Consider the following 22,061-nt stretch of genomic DNA (forward strand, 5'->3'; position numbering starts at 1 on the left):
GTGTCCTTGGGACCTTCTTTGCTTTATCTTACCATCACAAGGATATTAGTGAAGCTCACCTGATGTATATTGGCTATACCTTTACAGAGGTGGAGGACTGGAAGTGGGGAACCCTGTACATAAAGTCAGATTTGGTTGATGGGTTGGCTAGTTCTGTTGAACTGTACTTTTTTCTTCTTGCTCTCTGTCCTTTTTGTTCTTTGATGTAAGGAATGGCTCTTTGGAAGGGGAAGTAGGAGGTATATATTAAATTGAGATAAAGTAAAAATTAAAGATATAAAAATTTAAATTAAAAAATTGTTTTAAAGAAAAGGGACATTCTAAGCTCATCTGAGAACAGCGTTAAAACTATATGTGCTTAATAAAATGTCAAAATAGCAATGTAGCATAATGAAATTTCTTTAATTGAGTAATTTCATTAAAGAAAAAACCTATTTTTAGATGGGAAATATACTACTTTGTTTTTGGCAAGGCAATTGTGGTTAACTGACTTGTCCAGAATCACACAGAAGTATTGTCTCCAAAGCTGGATTTGAACTCAGGTCTTCCTAAATCTAACACTGGTGCTCTATCCACTATGCCATCTAGCTGTCCTGGAAATATACTATTTTAAAAGAAACAATGTGATAAATAATATTCCTTCAAGTTTTGCTCTTGGTATTTCAAAATTTTCTAAATAAGACTGGCTGGTAAAAGAAAATAAGAAAATCAGAGCCAAAAAACCTATCTTTAAGTTCTAATGATATGCAACCTCATTCTATAATTACGGAAAAATTATTTTTAAAGGAATCAATAAACTTGTATACTTATAGACAAAACACTTGTATAATTATGACATTTTAAATCTAAGATGTATGTTTTATAAATCCTCCCCTTAATTTTAAAAGTTTATCTTTAATATTCATTATATAAAATGATCAGTGTAGATAACATCTCTACCATCTATATGTGAATCAAAGCTTCTCCATAATTTTGGAGATTATGGGTGAAAAATTCATTTCCCTTCCTTTAGTACACCTGATTAGGCGTTTCTCTAAATCTAGCTTCAATGACCTTTGGGAAACTGCCATGTCATCTATTTTCTGGCCCACAATGGGGCTGACCAGACCTTACCATTTAGAGGAGTAGGCTCTGAGCATCCATAGGCAGCTTCTTACCCTGAAGAACTATCACAGCAAGACGAGGATAATTTCTAATTTGTTAGAATAAAACATCAACAAACCACCTAAACAAGAGCTTCATTAAGCTAGTAAACTGAATATATATTACAATGAATTAAAAACTAAAAAGGTTCAAAAATCTAACATTATGTAAATGCTAATATCAGAATACTTTATTTGGCCCATATCATATTCCTATCCTTATGCTACTTTAAAAGAATTTATATATTCTATGCCTTAGCACACACAACTGTTAACCTCTTAATTATGGTAACCAGATTTCTTCCCTCAAAAGGAACAGTAGGCTCCTAAACATTAAAAGAAAAAACACAACTGAGAAAGTACCTAAAAATATTTTTCCCTAAATTATGTTCTAAATTATTAATTCATATACAACCAGCCAAGGATTATATGCAAGTAGTCTTAGGAAATCCCAGATGTTTCAAAAGGATAAACCAGCCTTTCCTGTCTGGCTTACAATCTTTCTCTGGTCTAGTTCATTAACACAATCTATTACGCATCCTGCCTTGGTCTTAAGAAAGGCACATAACTCGATTCACTGGTTTTAAAATCAATTTTGTTCCACCTCAATTTCAACTTTCTTGTCAGTTTTATTCCTGTTAAACCAGTTCTCTCCTTAAAGCTAGCCTATCTGGAAATTTTCTCAGCCCTGAACTAAACCAATCCTGGAAAACTAAGCAAACATACCTTCTTCCTACTGGTATGACCTTTGGGCATGTTTCTCTGGGCCTTATTTACAAAATAATGATCACAGATTTAGAATGGGAAAGGCCTTTAGAGGTCACCTAGTCCAACACTTTCATTTTGCAATCTATGTAAATTAAGGCCTAAGATTTTAAACGACCTTCCTACACAAAGTGGCAGGCTTAGCTTCCAAACACAAGAAATCTGAATTTCCTACTTTTTTGGCCGTTCAGTCATTTTCCAATATCTCTGACTCTATGACTATGTGGCTGGCCATTTCCTTCTCCAGCTTATTTTACAGATGAGGAAACTGAGGTAAATGGGATAAACAAGATGAAGTGTCTTGCCCAGGGTCACACAGCTAGGAAGTGTCTGAGTATGGATTTGAACTCTGAAAATTAAGTCTCCCTGAACCAGCATTCTATGCACTATGGCACCCCCTAGCTGCTACCCCCCTTTCTGACCAGATCTTCCTGACTCCAAACTAGAATACTCTAAGCACTATGGCGCCCCCTAGTTGCCATCTTTCCTGATTAGAGCTTCCTCACTCCAGGCCTTGTACTCTTATGCACTATGGTGCCCCCTAGCTGACCCCTTTTTTCCTGATTAGATCATCCTGATTACGAGCTAGAGTACTCTATGCACTACGGCGCCCCCTAGTTGCCCCCTCCTTCCTGACCAGATCTTCCTGGCTCCAGGCCCAGGATCCTTAGATGACCTCTTAAGATTCTATCAGTAGTAAGGCAATGACTATGAAAAGGGATAGTGAATCAATCCATCTACCACTACCACCACTACTCACAATAACCATGGGAAGGACAAAGGTGAGGAGGTGCTGGGTATTGTTATTACCACCATTTTTAAGATGGGAAAACTGAGGCAAACAGCTGTATGTGATGTATGTACCCAGAGGGACACATCTACAAAGTGTCTGAGGAGAGTGTTGCTAAATAGCACTGTAGATAGAGGGCTTAGAGTTCAGATAATGCTACCATCTTTCTTCTAGGGTTGCTGAGATGACCAATGGAGAGAAGAGCTGCAAAGAGCTGAGTATATAGCAGTTACTAGGGTTGTAATGATCTCTTCCTTACTCCAGGCCTGATATCCTCCCCACCTCCAATAATCTCCAAGAGTTTGATAAAAGATTCCCAGGTACTTAATGAGTCCAACAGGGCTAATGAAAAGGAATCCTTAGCTGGAGCAAGAAGCAGGAAGCTTTCAACTTTCCCCCTGGACGCTAATGCCTGCCCTTTATTATCTCCAATTTACCCTGTCTATAGCTTCTTTGTACAAAGTTCTTAGGCTGTCTTTCTGCTCTCAAGGCTCTTGGGGAGAGCAGGGACTGTTTTCTCTGAAGTCCCCACAGCTTAGCCCAATGCCTGACATACAGTAGGTACTTAATAAACACTGGCTGACGACATAATTTGGTTACAAGGAGGAAAGAGAGTTTCCTGTCTATGTAACAGCTTAGGCAGTCTCTACAGGAAGGTCCTGAAGAAGAGGTGTACAACAATAACGAGAATGTTCAATGATCAACAATGAAAGGCTTGGTTCTTCTCAGCAGTTCAGTGTCCGAAGCAATCCCAACAGACTTTGGGCAGAAAGTGCCATCTATATCCAGAAAAAGAACTAAGGAGACTGAATATAAATCAATACATGATAGGTTCACTTCTTTTTGCTGTTTTTGTATCTCTCCCATGGTTTTTCCCTTTTGCTCTTATTTTTCTCTCCCAACACGATTCATAAAACAATGTGTGTTAAAAAAAAAAAGAGGTATAAGTCCAAGACCCTAAAAGAAGTTTCTGTCATTGGGGAACAAAGTGAGTGATGCTTGTGCTAAAAATTTCTACTCAGGAATACACTTTTATACCAGCAACAAAAGCCCCAATTTTTCCCAACTTAGCCCCTCTCCTCTGTCTCAAAAGAACAAGTATTGATTAAGAAAGCTAGTCTCTGCCCTTAAGAACTTCCACCTAAGAAAGCTTTCAGCTGTGGCAAGATCACAGTCTTAAGGTACAGCAACCAAGCAGATGTAGATGCCTCTTCCTTCATGTCTTTTCTGATCCTGACAAGGCCAAGGAAACAAGAACTCTCCATTCTGGGACCCCAGCAGACAGGGGTGTACCATGTGCGAGGACAATCATCAGGAGCAGTGGGTGGGCTGATCCCAGAGGCTACTTCCCAGGCCAATGGCTGAGGCCACAGGCCTGGAAGTCCTGCTCTCTCCAAAGTTCTGAGCTGTAACTCCGGTGGGAGATGATGGTATGCTCCTACTCAAGATGCCAGGCTTCCGCCAGGACTGATGCCCTGTGGGAGGCAGCTGGATCACAACTGGGGGAATGACTGCTCCCTTTTTCACCAAAGGAAGGCTGGCAGAGCTATGGCAGAAGCTGGGCCGATGTTCTGGGAGATGGGGCCACCACAGTGTTCCTATACTTGTCTAATAGTTGGTAGCAGTTGGTCCAAAAAAAAACCCAAAACTTTACAACTTATGTTCTTTTTATTTATATATTCTTTTTTATGCATTTAATCACCAAATGAAACTTATGGTACAGCAGATATTCTCCAGCTTTTTACTATCACAGACCCTGCACTCTGGCAATCTGGATGGAACCTACAGTCCCCTTTTCAGAATGTTTTTAAATTGAAAAAAACACTAAATTTCAGTTAGAAATTAATAAAAATAATTTCCCCTCTAAATTAGCACTTTCTGAAATCTACATAAACTATTTTTCTACCTCCTCCAAATACTTAAGAACCATAAAAGACACATGAAACTACAATACTACATAGTTTAAGATATATTAATAATATTAGATATAATTATATTAAAATTAAATATAATTTAATAATTAATTATATGTATACATAATGTAATAAAAAATTAAAATATTAATAAAATTATATATTAATACAGTAGCAACAAAGCTGCCCTGTTTTTTAACCTCTTTTGGAACTTGTTTCCTTCTCCAGATATGCTTCCTGGATGTTTTTTCCCCCCACACACCTATCACTACCTAGACTCCCTTACCTCATAATGGCAACCCTCCATTCTGTATCTAATATTATTCCCCAATCCTATAGACTCTGAAAGGTTTGCCTCCAACACAAGTAAGAAGGGGCAGAGATGGGATTCAATTGCAGGTCTTTGATCACTAACATGCTTTTCCTCAAATTCCCTGACCCCCAAAAAACCTAAAATCTATTTAGAAAGGGGGAAAAAATTAATGTATATCAAAACGCTTAAGACAGTAATTATGTAATTAAATTGTATAGTAAAGTCTAGCACTAGAGAGTTTGGAAAAGAAGATGTTGAGAAAGAAAAGTTGAAAGAAGAGTTGAAAAATCAAGGAATACTATATTCTAGAGTTTGCATTGAAAGATCGTTAGGTTTTTGGATAGTTGTAGGTTGAAAAAGTGCAGGAAAAAATGTGAATAAAGAATAAAAGGGAAATCAAATGAAAAAATGAGAAAAGCAGAGTGTTTGCTGGTAGAAAAATTAGATTAATGAGTCCAGATTATCAAGGGTCTTGCATATCAAGCAGGAAAATTAGGATTTAATAAGAAAGGTTGCAGAGGAGAAAGATATTATGCAAATAATCTGATAATAGCAAACATCTCATATCCCTTAGTAGAATAAAAACACACTCGACACAGAGACTACATACAGATAAATGTGTATTCTCATACTTGCCTAATAGAAACTCAAATATGTTATAATAATTGAAAACACCAAAGGAATGTTATGGGAAGCATTTGTGTTCAGCTGACAGTTATACACAATGTACCAGAATGAGGACAATATGGAATGAGGGTTAAGAAGCAACTTATTGACTATAATTTATAAGTCAGATGACATTGTAGGTCAAAGAATTATTCTCCCATTCAAACTGTTAACAAAAGATCCTCCCCACATACATTAAATGAAGTGAAATCAACCTCGTTAGTGCTAACTTCCCCGCTCATTAGATTGGCTTGGCAAGCCTCCCCTCTTCCCCCAAAAAACCAGCAATTGTTAGAGAGGGGATAGGGGAGCAGATACATTAATCATTAAGAGCTATAATGGTCTTGCTATTCTGAAAAGCTTACTTGTCTAACATATGGAACAATGAGCCCCAAGTTAACAAAATGTTTCTATGCTTTGATTCAGTGGTACCACCAGTAGGCTTATATATCCCCAGAGAGATTATAGAAAGAGGAAAAGCATCTCTACATCCAAAGATATTTATGGCCACCTTTTATAAAAGGAGCAAAGGAATAGAAGCTATGGAAGTATATACCACTAGTGAATGAATATCTGAAAAAATTACAGCATATGAACATAATGATATTATTGTATTATGAGAAATGCCAAAAGGAATAATTTCAGACAAAGCTGGAAAGATCTATATGAACTGATGCAGAGTAAAATGAACAGATTTAGGAGAACAAGAAAAAAAGAATAATGAAAAAGCACCACAGGATCAGTCAGGATCAAACATGACTTTGGAGGTAATATCACAGAAAGATTACACCATGGAAAATGTTTCAAAAGGAAAAAGATAAAAAGAAACCAAGAAAAACTTATGCTATAAAACTATTATCCTCTATGAGAGGAAAATGGATCTTTAACAAAAAGGACTTTGTTAGCCAACTATGAAATAAAGCAGACAAAAACAAAAGAAAAAAACAACCTAAGAAAAAGTAAAGGCAGTTAAAGAAAAAATTTGCTTTAATCTCCATTCAGATTCCATCTGTTCTTTCTCTGGAATGGATGGCATTTTTCATAAGTCCTTCAGAACTATCTTGGAACACTATTACTGAGAATGTCATTCATAGTTGACTATTTAATAAAATAATATTCTCCTGGGTCATTTCATTTCACTTTTGTATCAGTTCACTTGTATCAGTTTTGTGTAAGGCTTTTCAAGTTTTTTAAAGAGCATTCTGCTCATCATTTCTTATTGCATAATAGTATTCCATCATAATATACAAGAATTTGTTAAGCTATTTCCCAACTGACAGACAATCCCCTCAGTTTCCAATTTAATGCTACTATAAACATTTTTGAACAGGTCCTTTTCCTTTTTGTTGTATTTAATCTCTTTAGGATACAAACATAGTAGTGATATTGCTGAATCAAAAAGTATACATGGTTTTAGAGTTCTTTGGACATAGTTCTAAATTACTCTATAGAAAGAATGCTTGAATCAAGATGAGAGGCATTTTAATTTGCATTTCTCTAATCAAGTTATTTAGAGCACTTTTTTATGATTAAAGATAATTTTTATTACTTTATATTAAAACTGCCTGTTCGTATACTATTACACATTTATCAACTAAGAAATGGCTCATTTCTAAAATTTTATTCTATTCTTTATATATTCCCTTCCCCTCTTATTTTCCTGTAGGATAAGATAGGTCCAACTGAACATGTCAATTTCACTTTGAGGCAATTCCAATGAGAATAAATATATCTGTTCTCTCTTACCCCCTCCATCTTCTTCTTCATTATAAAGCTCATTGGAGCCTCTACAATGTTAGATAATTTACCCTACCCTACTTTTCCCATTCTCACTGCATAATTTTTTTTTTAGATAATCCTCCCCTCACATTCAACGCACCTGTGCCCTCTTATGTATAGTTCTTCTAACTCCCTATTAAGGAAAAAGGTTTTAGGATTTTTATTTACAAGTAATTGTAGAAATGTAATCAGTTTAATAATTAAATCCCTTGTGATTTTTCTGTACTGTTTACCTTTTTATGCTTCTCTTGACTCTTGTATTTGAAAGTCAAATTTTCTATTCAACTCTAGTCTTTTTATCAGGAAAGTCCTCTATTTCATTGAATGAATACTCCCAAAAGCTTGGATCTTTGGGTGTTATCAAATCTTAGAATACTGTGGTCACTTAGGTCATTTATTTCTATATATTGTGTGCCTAATCTATTCTGCTGATCCACATTCTATTTCTAATGCAATACTAAAATGTTTTCATGATTACCTTTTTACAATATATTTTGAAATGAAACACTACTAGATTGATTTCCTTCACATTTTTTCCCACTAATTTACTTAAATATCCTTGCTCGTTTATTCTTTCAAATGAATTTTGTTGGGTTTTTTCCTAGCTCCATAAAATAATTCTTTGGTAGTTTGATAGGCATGAACTGAATAAATCAATTAACGTGTTTTATACTGGCTTAATCTACCTACGAACAATTTATATTTTGCCAATTGCATAGATCTAGTATGGAAACTATTTTATCATCATGTTCATATAGTTCCTAGGTGTCTTAGAAGGAGGAATCCCAGGTATTTTATACAGTCTGAAATTAGTTTAAATAGAGTTTCTCTAACTCCTCCTACTGGGTTTTGTTGGTATTATTAGAAATGCTGATTATGGAAGTTTGTTATATACTATAATTTTGTTAAATTTCTTCATTGTTTTGATTAGTATTTTTTTAAATGATTCTAGAGTTTTCTAAACATAGCATACTATCACCTGCTAAGAGTGAGTTTTGTTTCCTTTTGGCTTATTCTTTCATTTGTTTTTCTCATTACTATAGCTGAATAATAGTGGTGATAATGGGCATTTTTACTTCACTTCTCATCTTACTAGGAAGGTTTAAAGTTTATTCCTATTACTAACAATGCTTGCTCTTGGTTTGAGAAAGACACTACAAAATATTGAGTTATTCTTATGCTTTCTAAAGTTTTTAATAGAAATCGATGTACTGTAAAAAGTCATTCCTGAATCTTTAATATAATCATGATTTTTGATGTTTTGTGTTATTGATATGGTCAATTATGTTTATAGTTTTCCTAATATTGAACTGGTCTTGAATTCCTAAAATCTGGATAGTCTTAAATTTTTAATCTTTCTGATAAAATACAAAAGTCTATTCATCTCCTTAACTTCTTTCTTATTTATGGTTAGATTTATCTGTGTCCAACTTTTTAAAATGTCTTTTACTTTTTTTTCTTTTACATTTTACATCTTCCTGTAACTCATTTAACTTTAAAAATCTGGATGTATATATATCTGTTGTATTGATATTGCATCATTGTCTATGATAATTAGGAAAACCACATTTTACTAAGAAGTATCATGGTTTTCCATAATTAATATATATTAATATATATATATTAATATAATGTGGTTTTCCTAATTATCTTTTAATTAGTTCTTCTTTTACTTTGTCAGAGATCAATGATTGCTACCCATGCCTTTTATTTTAACTGCTCCAGCTTCTTATTTTAACTTTACATGTGGCTCTCTGTTTCAATTGCATGTATTTCTTGTAAATAAACATTGCTGTTTTTTTTTTTTATCAAGTTGTAAATTCTCTTTGTAATTTTTTTATATTCTTTTTGTTTCTTTCTGCATTTTCTCCTCTATCATTCACATTTGACTTTGGATTTTTTTCTTGCTCTTTTTAAAAAAACCTTTAATTCTTCTAGGAATTCTTGTTGCACTTATGAACAATTTACATTTTTCCTTGAGGCTTTTGTTTATAAATGTTTTCATGTCCTTATCTTCTTCTGAGTTTGTCTTGAGTTTTCCTGTCACCAGTAGTATTTTTGTGGTCAGGTTCTTTTTTTGGCTGTTGGTTCATTTTTCCTCTATATTTCTTGATTTTTGAACTTTATATGTTGGAGTTACTCTGCTCTCCTCATGATAGGGGGGAGATGGAACAGGTGAGGGATGCTTTTTTGCATTTCTATTTTCACAGCTAGTTCTGGGGACCCTGTGAGTTTTTGATGCTTCCAAGATGGCATGAGGACAACTAGATAGTACATTGGGTTTGGAATCAGGAAGTTCCTGAGTTCAAATCCAGCTTTAAACACTTACCAGCTCTGTGACCCTGAGCAAATCCTTAATCCTGTTAGCCTCAATTCTTCATCTGTAAAATGCACTGGAGAAGGATATGGCAAACTATTCCAATGTCCTAGTCAAGAAAATCCTAAATAGGGTTTTGAAGAATCGGCCATGAATGAAATGAATCGACAACAGTAAAAGTGGTGTAATCTGGGGAGAGATATGATCATTGTTTCCCCTGCTCTTTCTCAACCACAATTCCTCTTCTCCTTGGAACTGCAACCCAGAACTAGGGCCCTAGCTCTTTTGCACCACAATTACAAAGTAGCTGCTCAGGGAGTATTTTAATTCAAAATCTGAATTTATTCATCTTTGCATCCTTCTAAATGAACTGCAATAAATAATGAACTTGCACCAAATGGATGCTTATATATTTACTGAATATATGCCTCTAAGTTAGACCTGTACAGTACGTATACAGAGGTGAAGGTGGGAAGGGATAAAGCCTTTATCTTTTCATTTAATTATCACTGTGAAAAGTTTCAACAAACTTTCATCTGGAAATGCTTTTTAATTTTTTTTTCTAAATCACAAATCTAGATTAGGAAGAAAGAAAAATCCCAAGATTTCCTAGGAAAAATACATTAACTAATCCATTCAAAATTGTCACAATTACAGAAGCATCATAGGATGTTCTCTCATCAAACTATCTTCATAGTCTAAAACTGCAGGATCACCCCTTTCCATTTTTGCACAGACGATATCATATTCTTGCTCCCAACCCTAGTTTTTACACTGGCTCTGTAACTAGAGAAAATGTGAACTTTAAAGGATCATTATTCCCATTTTATAGATGAAGAATAAGAGCAGCTCAGACATTAAGTGACTTGGCAAACAAACATCACTGGGCCTAGACTTTCCAAGGAGCAGAAAAGAAATTCATACTAACAATACCAAAAATCTCACTTGAAAAACCTCTGACATCCTTGTCTGTATAAAAACTCAAGGACCCTGGCCATGGAATGCCAAACACAAACAATAATCTATCAATCACCAAAATGGAATCATATTTACAACAGACTTGGATCCTTCAAGCTACCTAGGTATACTGTTATGATTGTACTCAGCAACCACTGAGGCTGCTTAATAAATGACTGTGAAGAAATGTTATTCTTTAAGAAGTTCTTTAAACTTAAGAGTTTAAAACTCTTAAACTGAAAAATGGGAGTTGGCCCCTAAGACTCAAAGACGAAAACAAAATCTGTTGAGAGAAATTGGAAAATATATTGATCTGCAACTGCAAAATGAAAAAAGTTAATTCAAGTTTTAAAACAGTATCTTTTTCTTGATACTATTTCTCAAAGAACAGAAATTAATTTGAAAAACATTGCTTGCTTTATCAGTGAGGAAAAAGGGAGAGAATTTGGAGCTTAAAATTAAAATAAAAAAGAAGTTTTAAATTGTTTTTACAAGGAATTGGAAAAAATAAAATATTGAGTTACAAAAAAAACATACATTTGGTACATTAAAACGAACTTAAAAAAGACAAATATATTATATTTATATATATATAAAAAAGTCAAATATATTCATCAGGCTGAGGCTTTTAAAACAGCAGTAATATTCCACTGTATATGGAAATACACCACAGCAAATATCATTTAAAAGTATACAGCACTTTGAGGTATTTGTCTAGAATCTGTCAGAGAAATGATGCTTTTTGCAGGTTTCATGAAATACCATGGTCAAAATTAGAAACTCCTTCCCAGGATTAAGTGGAGGCTCACCTGATGCACCTATTGGGGAGGTAGCTGGGGTCATGTTGTGGACATTTAGACCAAGATTATGGGAAGGGCCTGGGGCTGGTGCTGCTACAGGAGGACCAGGTGGGTTTTCTCTCTGTGGAGAGGTGAGTGGGGTAGAGGGCTGAGAAGTCTGTCCACCGGCCAGCCGAGCAAGGCGCCTCCGTCGGATCTAGAAAACAAAGACACAATGTTTAAAGGTAATAGACGTCAATCCTCTTTATACAGCATCTGAAATGGAACCAGCCAAGGAGCAATGGCATCTTAATCGACTCTCACAACATTCACCGCCTTTATTTTATAAAGGACAAAGAGATTAAGCAACTTGTCACACATCCCAGGGCCCAAACTTTCCAAGGAGCAGGAAATGAACGCATCCTGATAGTTCCAGGAATTTCACTGAGGATGAAACACATGAAAACCCCCCTCTGATATCCTTTTCTGAATCAAGGGATCAGAGGCCATACTGCAGAAGTCCCGAGCACAATCTATAACCAATCAATAAACACTAACTGAGAACCGACTATGGGTCAAGTACTGTGCTATGCACAGGTAACCAGCTTCTCCTATCTTCGTTCCAAGAGATTTTCTGAGGATTAGTTTGGATAATATCCATGTCCCAAATAAAATAAACTGAGAAAATACATTCTAACCAGCTAGGACTGAAGAAGCAAATCAAATGCAAAGAAAATCTTTGAAACTTCTGCAAGGGCCCCTTTTCTCTTACAGCTGGTGATATTGTGGCATTAACAATGCAACAGCTTAAAATGAGTTAATTAGCCCCTACTGACTCTCACCAGCCATGCCCTCTCCTCTCCCAAAAAAGGCTCTAATATTCCCTTCATCCCAAGGAAAAGCTATAGGAACAGATGGCATCCCAGCAGATCAATGAAGAAAAAATTATTAGCATCTTCAGATGAACTGGGGCACCTGCTGGTGAGGTAGACTTAGAAATCAGCAAGGCTACTGGAAGACATGAGAAGTTCCAGGCACATCCAACTTCACTGGCAGGAGAAATTGGAATAGGAAAATTGGACCCATGTGTATATGATTCTGTTTGTTATTTATTTTGCTATTTTGTCAGCTAAAATGCTTTAGGATTTGATTTCAAACTCTAGCCTAGACTTTTGATAGGAATCTCAATTAACATTTGCATAATTTAAATTCCTAAATGGGAAGTAATTGATCTAGTGAACAGAAGAATGTTTTTCATATCAGGAGTCCTAGGCACAATCTCAATCTCTGATATATATGATCCATGTAACCATAAGCAAGTCACTTAGTTTTCCAATATTTCAAAAGTTGTCCCTAAAACTAAATGGCAAAAAAGTTACTGAGATGAATAGGTGGAAAAAATTTCCCTACCCTATGACAAATCTAGATGAAGATGAAAAAAATGTTACCCAAAAGAATCCCCCAACCTGAGAAAGCAAAGTCTTCCTGAGCTATATGGGAGCTATACATGGAAAGTACAGCTTTTGATAATATGAACCTTGCAGCAGATAAGGTGCCCTCCTTGAAGAAAGGTGTTTATATCAATTAATGCACAGAGCTGTCATTTCCTCTCATTGTTTTTCAAAACAATCGAGAATTATACCAATTAAGGAATACCAGTTAAGGAATTTTTTTATCCCCTTTGTCTCAACAACCCAACTAAAAGTTTTAGAGTCTGACCAGGACAGAGATGGGGAAAAAAAGTCTCTGTGCAAAAATATTCCTAGAAACATGATCTGTAACAGTAAGAAGATGGAAATTATGTATCCAATGGCCGAGTATCTTGTGATACTCACATTTTACTGCATCACTAAAGGATGACAAAGAAGATTTCAAAGAATTGTGGAAAAACGAAGTAATTTTCTAAAAAAGTAAACAAACCACATGTATGTGTGCAGTTCTAAATGCACACACAAACAGATGAGGTCTTCCTACATCAAGATTTAGGCTAAAATGGACAGTTTGGGTACTTTCTAAGCAGCACACAGTATCTTAATAAACTACGTTTAAGTATAGAATTGTTGTTATAAACCCAGAGGAAGTTAGATGACCCAGTGGACTTAAAGCAATGGACGTGGAGTCAGGGACATTTGAGTTTAGATCTGGTCTCAGATTCTTACTAGCTGTATGATCCTGGACAAGTTACAAGTTTCCTCATCTCTAGCCCCTCCCTCCCAGGATTATCATAAAAATCAAATGAAACATTTGTAAACAGTTTTACAAAACTTAATAACTTATTACAAAATGGGCAGCTAGGTAGTACAGGGGAGAGCACTAGGCCTAAAATGGTAAAGATTCATCTTCTTAAGTTCAAATCTGGCTTTAGACACTTCCTAATTGTGTGACCCTAAGCAAGTCACCTCTCCCTGCTTACCTCAGTTTCCTCATTTGTCAAATGAGCTGCAGAAGAAAATGGCAAACACTCCAGTATCTTTGCTAAGAAAAACTCAAAGGTCACAAAGAGTCAGACATGATTGCAAAGACAGCACGATCACACAAACACTGTTTTGTAATGTTCTATACTTCATAAATGACAGGGTGTTTAGGGTATGTTCATGGAAGACTCATACCTCTGGGTTGAGGGCTGCTTTCCAACTTTGGTGTCCACCTGATCCACCTAACTCTTACCTGCGGCTCCAAAAAGCTGACATACAGTGGCCACAGTAGACAATAAATTGTTTCAGCAGACAGGCTAAAGCAGATTGAGGGTAACTCCTTGTTGTTTCCTTGCATTTTATTTTCTCATTTTTTTTTCCCTGTTTGACTTGATTTTTCTTGTGCAACAAAGTAATTGTATAAATATGTATGCATGTATTGGATTTAACATACATTTCTATCATGTTTAACATATATTGGATTACTTGCCATCTAGGGGAAGGGTTGGGAGAAGAGGGAGAAAATTGGAACACAAGGTTTTGCAAGGGTTAATGTTGAAAAATTATGCATGCATTTGTTTTGAAAATAAAAATATTTAATTTAAAAAATAAAGGATAGTTGATGAATCTCTAAGATAGCATTCAATTCCAACAAAAATTTAGAGATGCAGGATTCTTGCTCAGTAAGATGAAATTCAGTTTTATGCTGAGAATAGGAATCCAATGTGTTTTTATGATGCTCTGAAGGCTATTTATGGTCCAAAGATTTATGGGACATCTCAACTACTCAGTACCGATGGTGCCACACACATAACTGATAAGGACATGAGTCTAGAGAGATGAATTGAACATTTCCACAGTGTTCAAAACATTGCTAATCAATGAATTTATTACTGACCATGTACCTCAACTTGAAATCAATCACTCCCTAACTGAAGTTTGAACTTAAGGAGAGATTTTGAAGGCCATTAGGCTAGTTTCGTGTAGTTAAGCATGGGGTGCTGATTCTATTCCAGTTGAGACTGCTCATATAAAAGCTGAATGGAATGTCCCAGATTATGACAAGAGAAGATTATGATCCAGCAGTTCAAGGATGCTTCCACTGTCAATCTTTATAAAAGTATACAGGAAGACCCAAGACAGTACAAAGTAGCCAGATCTTTGAGCTCTTTCCGACTTCCCTCAGATCAACATCAAATCAAGCCTTTGAACAAATTGTTGCAAAAATCTTAAATAAAATATTAGCAAAGAGTGTGTAACAGCAAGTTATCTCTTGATCTGATAAACAAAACTAAGAGTTGGTTTTATGAGAAAAATAATTGGATTAGAAAAAGGGAAGAAGAAAATCTAATTGCCAGTATTGAAAAATGAAAAGAATGAACTTTTCCATCAATGAAGTGGAAATTATTAGGAACTATTTTGCCCAATTGCATTCCAACAAATGACAATCTAAATGAAATGGATGAATATTTACAAAAATACAGACTGTCCAATTTAATAAAAGAAATATAATACTTAAATACCTCATTTTAGAAAAATGAATATTTTCTAACACTCGGGAAAAAATTTCCAAGACCAGATGAATTTACAAATGAATTCTACCACATATTTAAAGAACAATTTACTTTTAATTAATTTTATTATGCAAACTATTTGGAAAAATAGGAGAAGCAATCCTACCAAATTCCTTTTATGATAGAAATATAGTGCTGATACCTAAACCAGAAAGGGTGGGTCAAGACAGAGAAACAAAAAGAACAATTTCTCTAATGAAAAGTGATGCAAAAATCTCAAATAAAATACTGGCAAAGAGATTACAGAAAATTATCACCAGGATAATACAGCATGACCAAGTAGGATCTATATCAAGAATACAGGACTGGTTCAATATTAGAGAAAAGTGTAAGCATAACTCACTATAACAAAAACCAAACTAACAGAAAATTGTATGATTATTTCAATAGATGCAGAAAAAGCATGTGACAAAATTCAACACCCATTTTTCTTAAAATGCTCAGTACTATCTATCTAAAACCATCAGCAAGCATCACGTGAAATGGAGATAAACAAGAAGCTTTCCCAATAAGATCAGGGATGAAACAAGGTTGCCACCATGACTATTCAATACTGTATTAGAAATGTTAAGTTTTACCAATAAGAAAAGAAAAAGAAATTAAAGCAATTAAGTAGGTAATGAGAAAACCAAATTTTATCATTCTTTGCAGATGATATGATGGTAAACTTAGAAAATCCTAAAGAATCAACTAAAAAAAACTAGAAATAATAACTTTAGTAATGTTGCAGAATATAAAATAAATTCACATAAAAATCAGCATTTCTATATGGACCAATAAAGTCCAGCAGCAAAAGATACAAAGAGAAATTCCATTTAAAATAACTGTAGATAATATAAAAATATTTGAGAGTCTATTTGCCAAGGACAAAGTCAGGAACTATGAGAACATAATTCTAAAACATTTTCTACGCAAAATAAAGTCGGACCTAAACAACTGGAAGAATATCAAATGCTCATGGGTAGGCCAAGCTAATATAATAAAAATGACAATTCTACCTAATTTATCTACCTATTCAGTGCTTTACCAATTAAACTGCCAAGAAACTACTTTACAGAGCTAGAAAAAAATAACAAAGTTCATCTGGAAAAACAAAATGTCAAAAATTCCAATGTAATTAATGAAAAAAATGCAAATGAAGGTAGCTTAGCTGTAACAGATCTAAAACTATATTTTAAAGCAGTGGTCATCAAAATCACTTGGCACTGGCTAAGAAATAGTAGTTGATAGATGGAATAGGTTAGGTTCACAAAACACAATAGTCAATGACTATAGTAATCAAATGTTTGATAATCCTGAAAAAATTGCTTGGAAAACTGGAAAATAGTATGGCAGAAACAACATCTAATATCCTATATGAAGATAAGGTTGAAATGGGTTCATGATTTAGACATAAAGAGTGATAGTATAAGCAAATTAAAAGAACAAAGTTTAGTGTAGCTCTTAGATCTGTGGAAGAGGAAGGAATCTACAGCCAAAAAATAACTGGAGCTAATTTTTGAACAAAAATAAGAACTAGAATAAAGTATTTTTCTGCAAAGTGTATAATTTTGATTATATTAAATTTAAAAAGGTTTTGAGCAAATAAAACCAATGCAGATTAGATTAGAAGGAAATCAAAAAACTGGGAAAAAATTTTTTACATCCAAAGATTCTGATAAAGGCCTCATTTCCAAAATATATGGAGAATTAACTCAAATTTATAGCCATTCTCCAATTGATAAATGGTTAAAGGATTTTCAAACAAAGGAATTAAAACCTAGTCACATTCTATTCTAGTCATATAAAAAATGCTCTACAATTTGGAATTATGCTCAAAAATTTATCAAACTGTGCATACCTTTTGATCCAACAGTGTTTCTACTGGGTCTGTATTCCAAAGAGATCTTAAAGGAAGGAAAGGGACCCACATGTGCAAAAATGTTTGTGGCAGCCCTTTTCATAGTGGCAAAAAAACCAAACAAACAAAAAAACTGGAAACTGAGTGGATGTACATCAATTGGTGAATGGCTGAATAAGTTTATGCTATATGAATGTTATGGAATATTATTGTTTTATAAGAAACGATCAGCAGGATGATTTTAGAGAGGCCTAGGGAGACTTATATGAACTAATGTGAAGTGAAATGAGCAGAAACAGGAGATCATTGTACATGGCAACAATATTATACAACGATCAATTCTGATTTGACGTGACTCCAAAAATGAGATGATTCAGGCCAGTTTAATGATCTTGTGAGGAAGAGAACCATCTACACCCAGAGAGAGGACTGTGGGAACTGAGTGTGGATCATAACATATCATTGTCACTTTTTTTGTTGCTGTTTATTTTCATTTTTTTTCTTATTCATTTTCTTTCCTTTTTGAGCTGATCTTTCTTGTGCAGCAAGATAAGAGTACAAATATGTTTACATATATTGGATGTAACATGTATAACATATATTGGATTACTTGTCATCTTGGGAGAGGGTAGAGAGAAGGAGGGGAAAATGTGGAATGCAAAGCTATGCAAGGATCAATGTTGAAAAATTATCCATGCATATGTTTTGAAAATAAAAAGCTTTAATAACAAAAAATGAAATAAAATGCTCTAAATCACTACTGATCAGAAAAATGCAATTCAAGACAATTCTGAGCTACCATTACACACTCCTCAGATTGGCCAAGTTGATAGGAAAAAATAATTATGAATGTTAGAGGGGATGTGGGAAAACTGGGAAGCTAATACATTTTTGGTGGAGCTGTGAACTGATCTAACCATTCTAAAAAAGCAATATGGAACTATGCCTAAACTATGGAGGAAGTATTGGTGTACTATGCCCAGCAGTGTCTCTCCTAGGCCTGTATCTCAAAGAGATCATAAAAAAGGGAAAAGAACCCACAATGTGCAAAAATGTTTGTAGCAACCCTTTTTGTAGTGGCAAGGAAATGGAAACATAATGGATTTCCATCATATGGGGAATGGCTGCAAATTATGGTATATGAATGTAATGGAATATTATTGTTCTATAAGAAATGATTAGCAGGATGATTTCAGAGAGGCCTGGAGGGACTGACATGAACTGATGCTAAGTGAAGTAAGTAGAACCAAGAGAACACTGTACATGATGACGATGTACATGGATAAAAAAAAATCTGCATCCAGAAAGAGGACTATGGGGGCTGAATGTAGATCACAAAATAGTATTTTCACCTTTGTTGTTGCTTGATTGCCTTTTTTCTTTCTCATTTTTTATCCAATTTTTCTTGTACAGCACGATAAATGTGGAAATACGCTTAGAACAAATGTACATGTTTGATATGTATTAGATTGCTTGCTATTTGGAGGAGGAGATGGAGAAAGGGAGGGAGAAAAACTTGGAACACAAAGTTTTGCAAAGGTGAATGTTGGAAACTATGTATTTTTTTTAAAAAAATTTATTGTAGCTTTTTATTTACAAGATATATGCCTGGGTAATTTTTCAGCATTGACAACTGCCAAACCTTTTGTTCCAATTTTTTTCCTCCTTCCCCCAGATGGCAGGTAGACAAATACATGTTAAATATGTTAAAGTATATGTTAAATACAATATATGTATACATATCCATACAGTTATTTTGCTACACAAAAAGAATCAGACTTTGAAATAGTGCACGATTAACCTGTGAAGGAAATTTTTAAAAAAACTGCATGTATTTTGAAAACCAAAAGCTATTTTTAAAAAACAAAATCTTTATAAAAATAAAGATTGTCCTGTGACAATTCCAGGAGCAGAACAGAAGTTTGCATACAACATCTAGATCTGACCAAAGCCTTCAAGACTGTCAATTATGAGGCTGTTTGGATAATTATGTCAAAATCTGATTGTCCAGAGAAATTAATCAGTATAGTATGTCAATTTCATGCTGGCCTGCTTGCTCTGATTCTGTACAATGGGCAATGCTCTCAAGCTTTCCCAGTCTCCAATGGAGTGAAACAGTTTTTTACCATGATGTTTTCAGCCATGCTGTCAAACAACTTCAATGAGGACAAACAAGGAATTAAAGTCCACTATTGCACTGATGGTAAAATTTTCAATTAGAAAAGGTTACAAGCCAAAACTAAAGTGGAGGGAGTGTTGGTGCATGGTTTTTGTTTGCAGATGATTGTGTATTAAATTATGCCTCTGAAGCTGAGATGCAACAAAGTACAGATCAATTCTCTGCTGTAAACGCTAATTTTGGCCTAACAATCAACACAAGAAAACACAGGTCCTCCATCAGTCAGAACCATACCATCCATAGATGGTACCATCAGTTACAGTAAATGGAGAAGTTTTGAATGCTGTGGAGAAGTTCTCTTACCTTGGCAGTATACTCCCCAGGGACAAACACACTGATAATAAGATTGACACACACATTGCTAGAGGTAGCTCAGTGTTTGGGAGATTCCAAAGGAAATGTGTAGGAGAAGAGGAGGTGGTAGACTATGAAGATGAAGGGCTACAGAGTTGTTGTGCTGACCTCATTGTTGTAAGCCTGTGAACCCTGGACAGGGCACCAGTGCCATGGCAGAAAACTGAATCACTTCCATTTGAATTGTATTAGGAAGATTGCAAAGATCACTTGGCAGGATAGGATACCAGACACTGAGATCCTTTCTGATTAACTGATTAACTATCAAGCATCCAAACTACTACAGAGATCACAACTCTTTTAGGCTGGTCACACTGTTCACATACCAAATGGATGCTTGCCAAAGGGACTATTTTATGGTGAACTCACACATGGCAAATGATCACAATGTAGTCAGAAAAAAACAATTCAAGAAAACTCTCAAGACCTCTCTTAAAAACTCTGTATGACCTGGGAGACTGGCACAGGACTGAACAGCATGATATGCTCAGAAGGTGTAAAATTTATAGGAACTATTTGTGTCTAACCTGAGGCAGAGCATTCTGAGCTCATGTTGATCCAATTAGCCATAGTCAAACATACTGTAATTCATTCTAACAGTAATATTTTAATCCTCTTCAGGAATGAAAGATAACAACCAACCAATTTAGTGGATGACAATTTTTAAAAATTTTAACACAGCTGACAGAAATTCAGGAGAAAAGAATGATTCTAAAGCATCTACAAGTAAAGCCTCAAAGAAAAACATAGCTTGAATATAAATTCAAACAGAATTCTCAGACAAGATGAACTTTTAAAAAATTTTTATCACCCATATGTACAAAAATATTTATAGCAGCTTTTGTGATGGCAAATAACTGGAAACCAAGGGGGTTTTCCCATCAACTGGGGAAGAGTTGAACAAGTTATGGTATATGAATGTACTGAAATATTATATGATGAAGGGGATAATTTCAAAGAAAGGATGATCTGGTACACAATGAATTAGAAACAGGAAAAATTGTAAATAATGACAACAAGCTTTAGGAATTGTCATGAGCAGAATGAATAACCACAATTCCAAAGGATTGATGAAACATGTTCCTTACCTAATAATGCAAAATGGGACATTTTGGGGACACAATGTGCATATTTCACAGTGGGGGAGGTGGTAGAAAAAAAAGATGGATTTCTGCCAAGTGAAAAAAGAAACATTAAACACACACACACACAAAAGCAAAGTATATGAATAAGTAGTTTCTGAGTAAGAAATACAAATTATCAATAACTCATTGAAAATATGTTGAAACTTTTAAAAGAAAGCACCTTACATCCATTAAATTGGCAAATATAGTTTAAAATTACAAAATCCCATACTAGTTGATGTGGGTAAATATATCCATTAATACATTACTGGGAGGGGGAGTAGGGAAACAGTTAATTGGTACAATCTTCCTGAAAAAGAAAAATGGTAACATGTAATGAGACATAAGAGTGTCAGCAATTTTCCTATGTCAGTAATTCCATAACTAGGATTATATGTTAAAGATGTTCTTAAAAGGAAAAAAAAAAGTCTTTGGTCAAAAATATTTTATATAAACAGTATTATTTTAAATTGCAAAAAATCTGAAAACTCCCTATGTAGTCCAACAATTCAGAATTGGCTGAATTTGTCGCACATAAACACAATGGAATTTAATTTGTCACCATCTACTACAAAATATGCAAATAAATGTAACTAAATCTATAGGTGGAATCAGAGGGGAAGCAGTATCAAAACAATATACATAGTAACCACAAGTATGAAAAAAATAAATAGAAGCAGGAACAAAACCTCTTTCAACCACAAAGAGGGGGCAAATAAACACTTGTTTGTGTTTAACATTTACATTATTAAGGTTAGTAACATTCTGTATAAATAAACAGACTAACTTCTCCTTCATCCTCCAGATGCCACCACCATAATCAGTCCAAGCTCAGATGCTGAAAAAAAGGCCAAGTCCTCCTTGGGATCTCTGGACAAGAGGTGGGGGAACAGACTAAGTCTTGTTGCTCCCTCTATTCCAGAGAATCCCTTTCAGGGGCTTGACTGAAGGGTCCTACCACAAAGCTGCTCCAAACACAATTTCCAGCTGGCTTCCTGAGCTTATATATATGCCCCACAGAGAATGACTAAGTCCCTCAACCAGCCAATCCATCCGGTTCACTCAACAGATTTCAAAGGCATTAAACAAGGCCTTTTTTCACTCATTCTAAAGCCTATGTGTTTTTTAAAGTCCAATCATGTTCACACCTCTAAG

The 22,061-nt window shown here is 34.8% G+C and overlaps 1 protein-coding gene across 3 annotated transcripts in view; it reads right to left on the reverse strand.

Moving 5' to 3' along the window:
- Window positions 1-22,061, reverse strand: part of UBE4B (ubiquitination factor E4B) — a 119,448-nt gene that overhangs the window by 77,875 nt on the left and 19,512 nt on the right. For all 3 annotated transcript variants that reach the window (XM_031962895.1, XM_031962894.1, XM_031962893.1), the window contains exon 2: window positions 11,452-11,638. In XM_031962895.1, coding sequence (XP_031818755.1) covers window positions 11,452-11,638 — 187 coding nt within the window. The remainder of the gene's footprint in view (window positions 1-11,451; window positions 11,639-22,061) is intronic.

This window comes from Sarcophilus harrisii, chromosome 3 (genome assembly GCF_902635505.1).
Source record: "Sarcophilus harrisii chromosome 3, mSarHar1.11, whole genome shotgun sequence".
Lineage (NCBI taxonomy): Eukaryota > Metazoa > Chordata > Mammalia > Dasyuromorphia > Dasyuridae > Sarcophilus > Sarcophilus harrisii.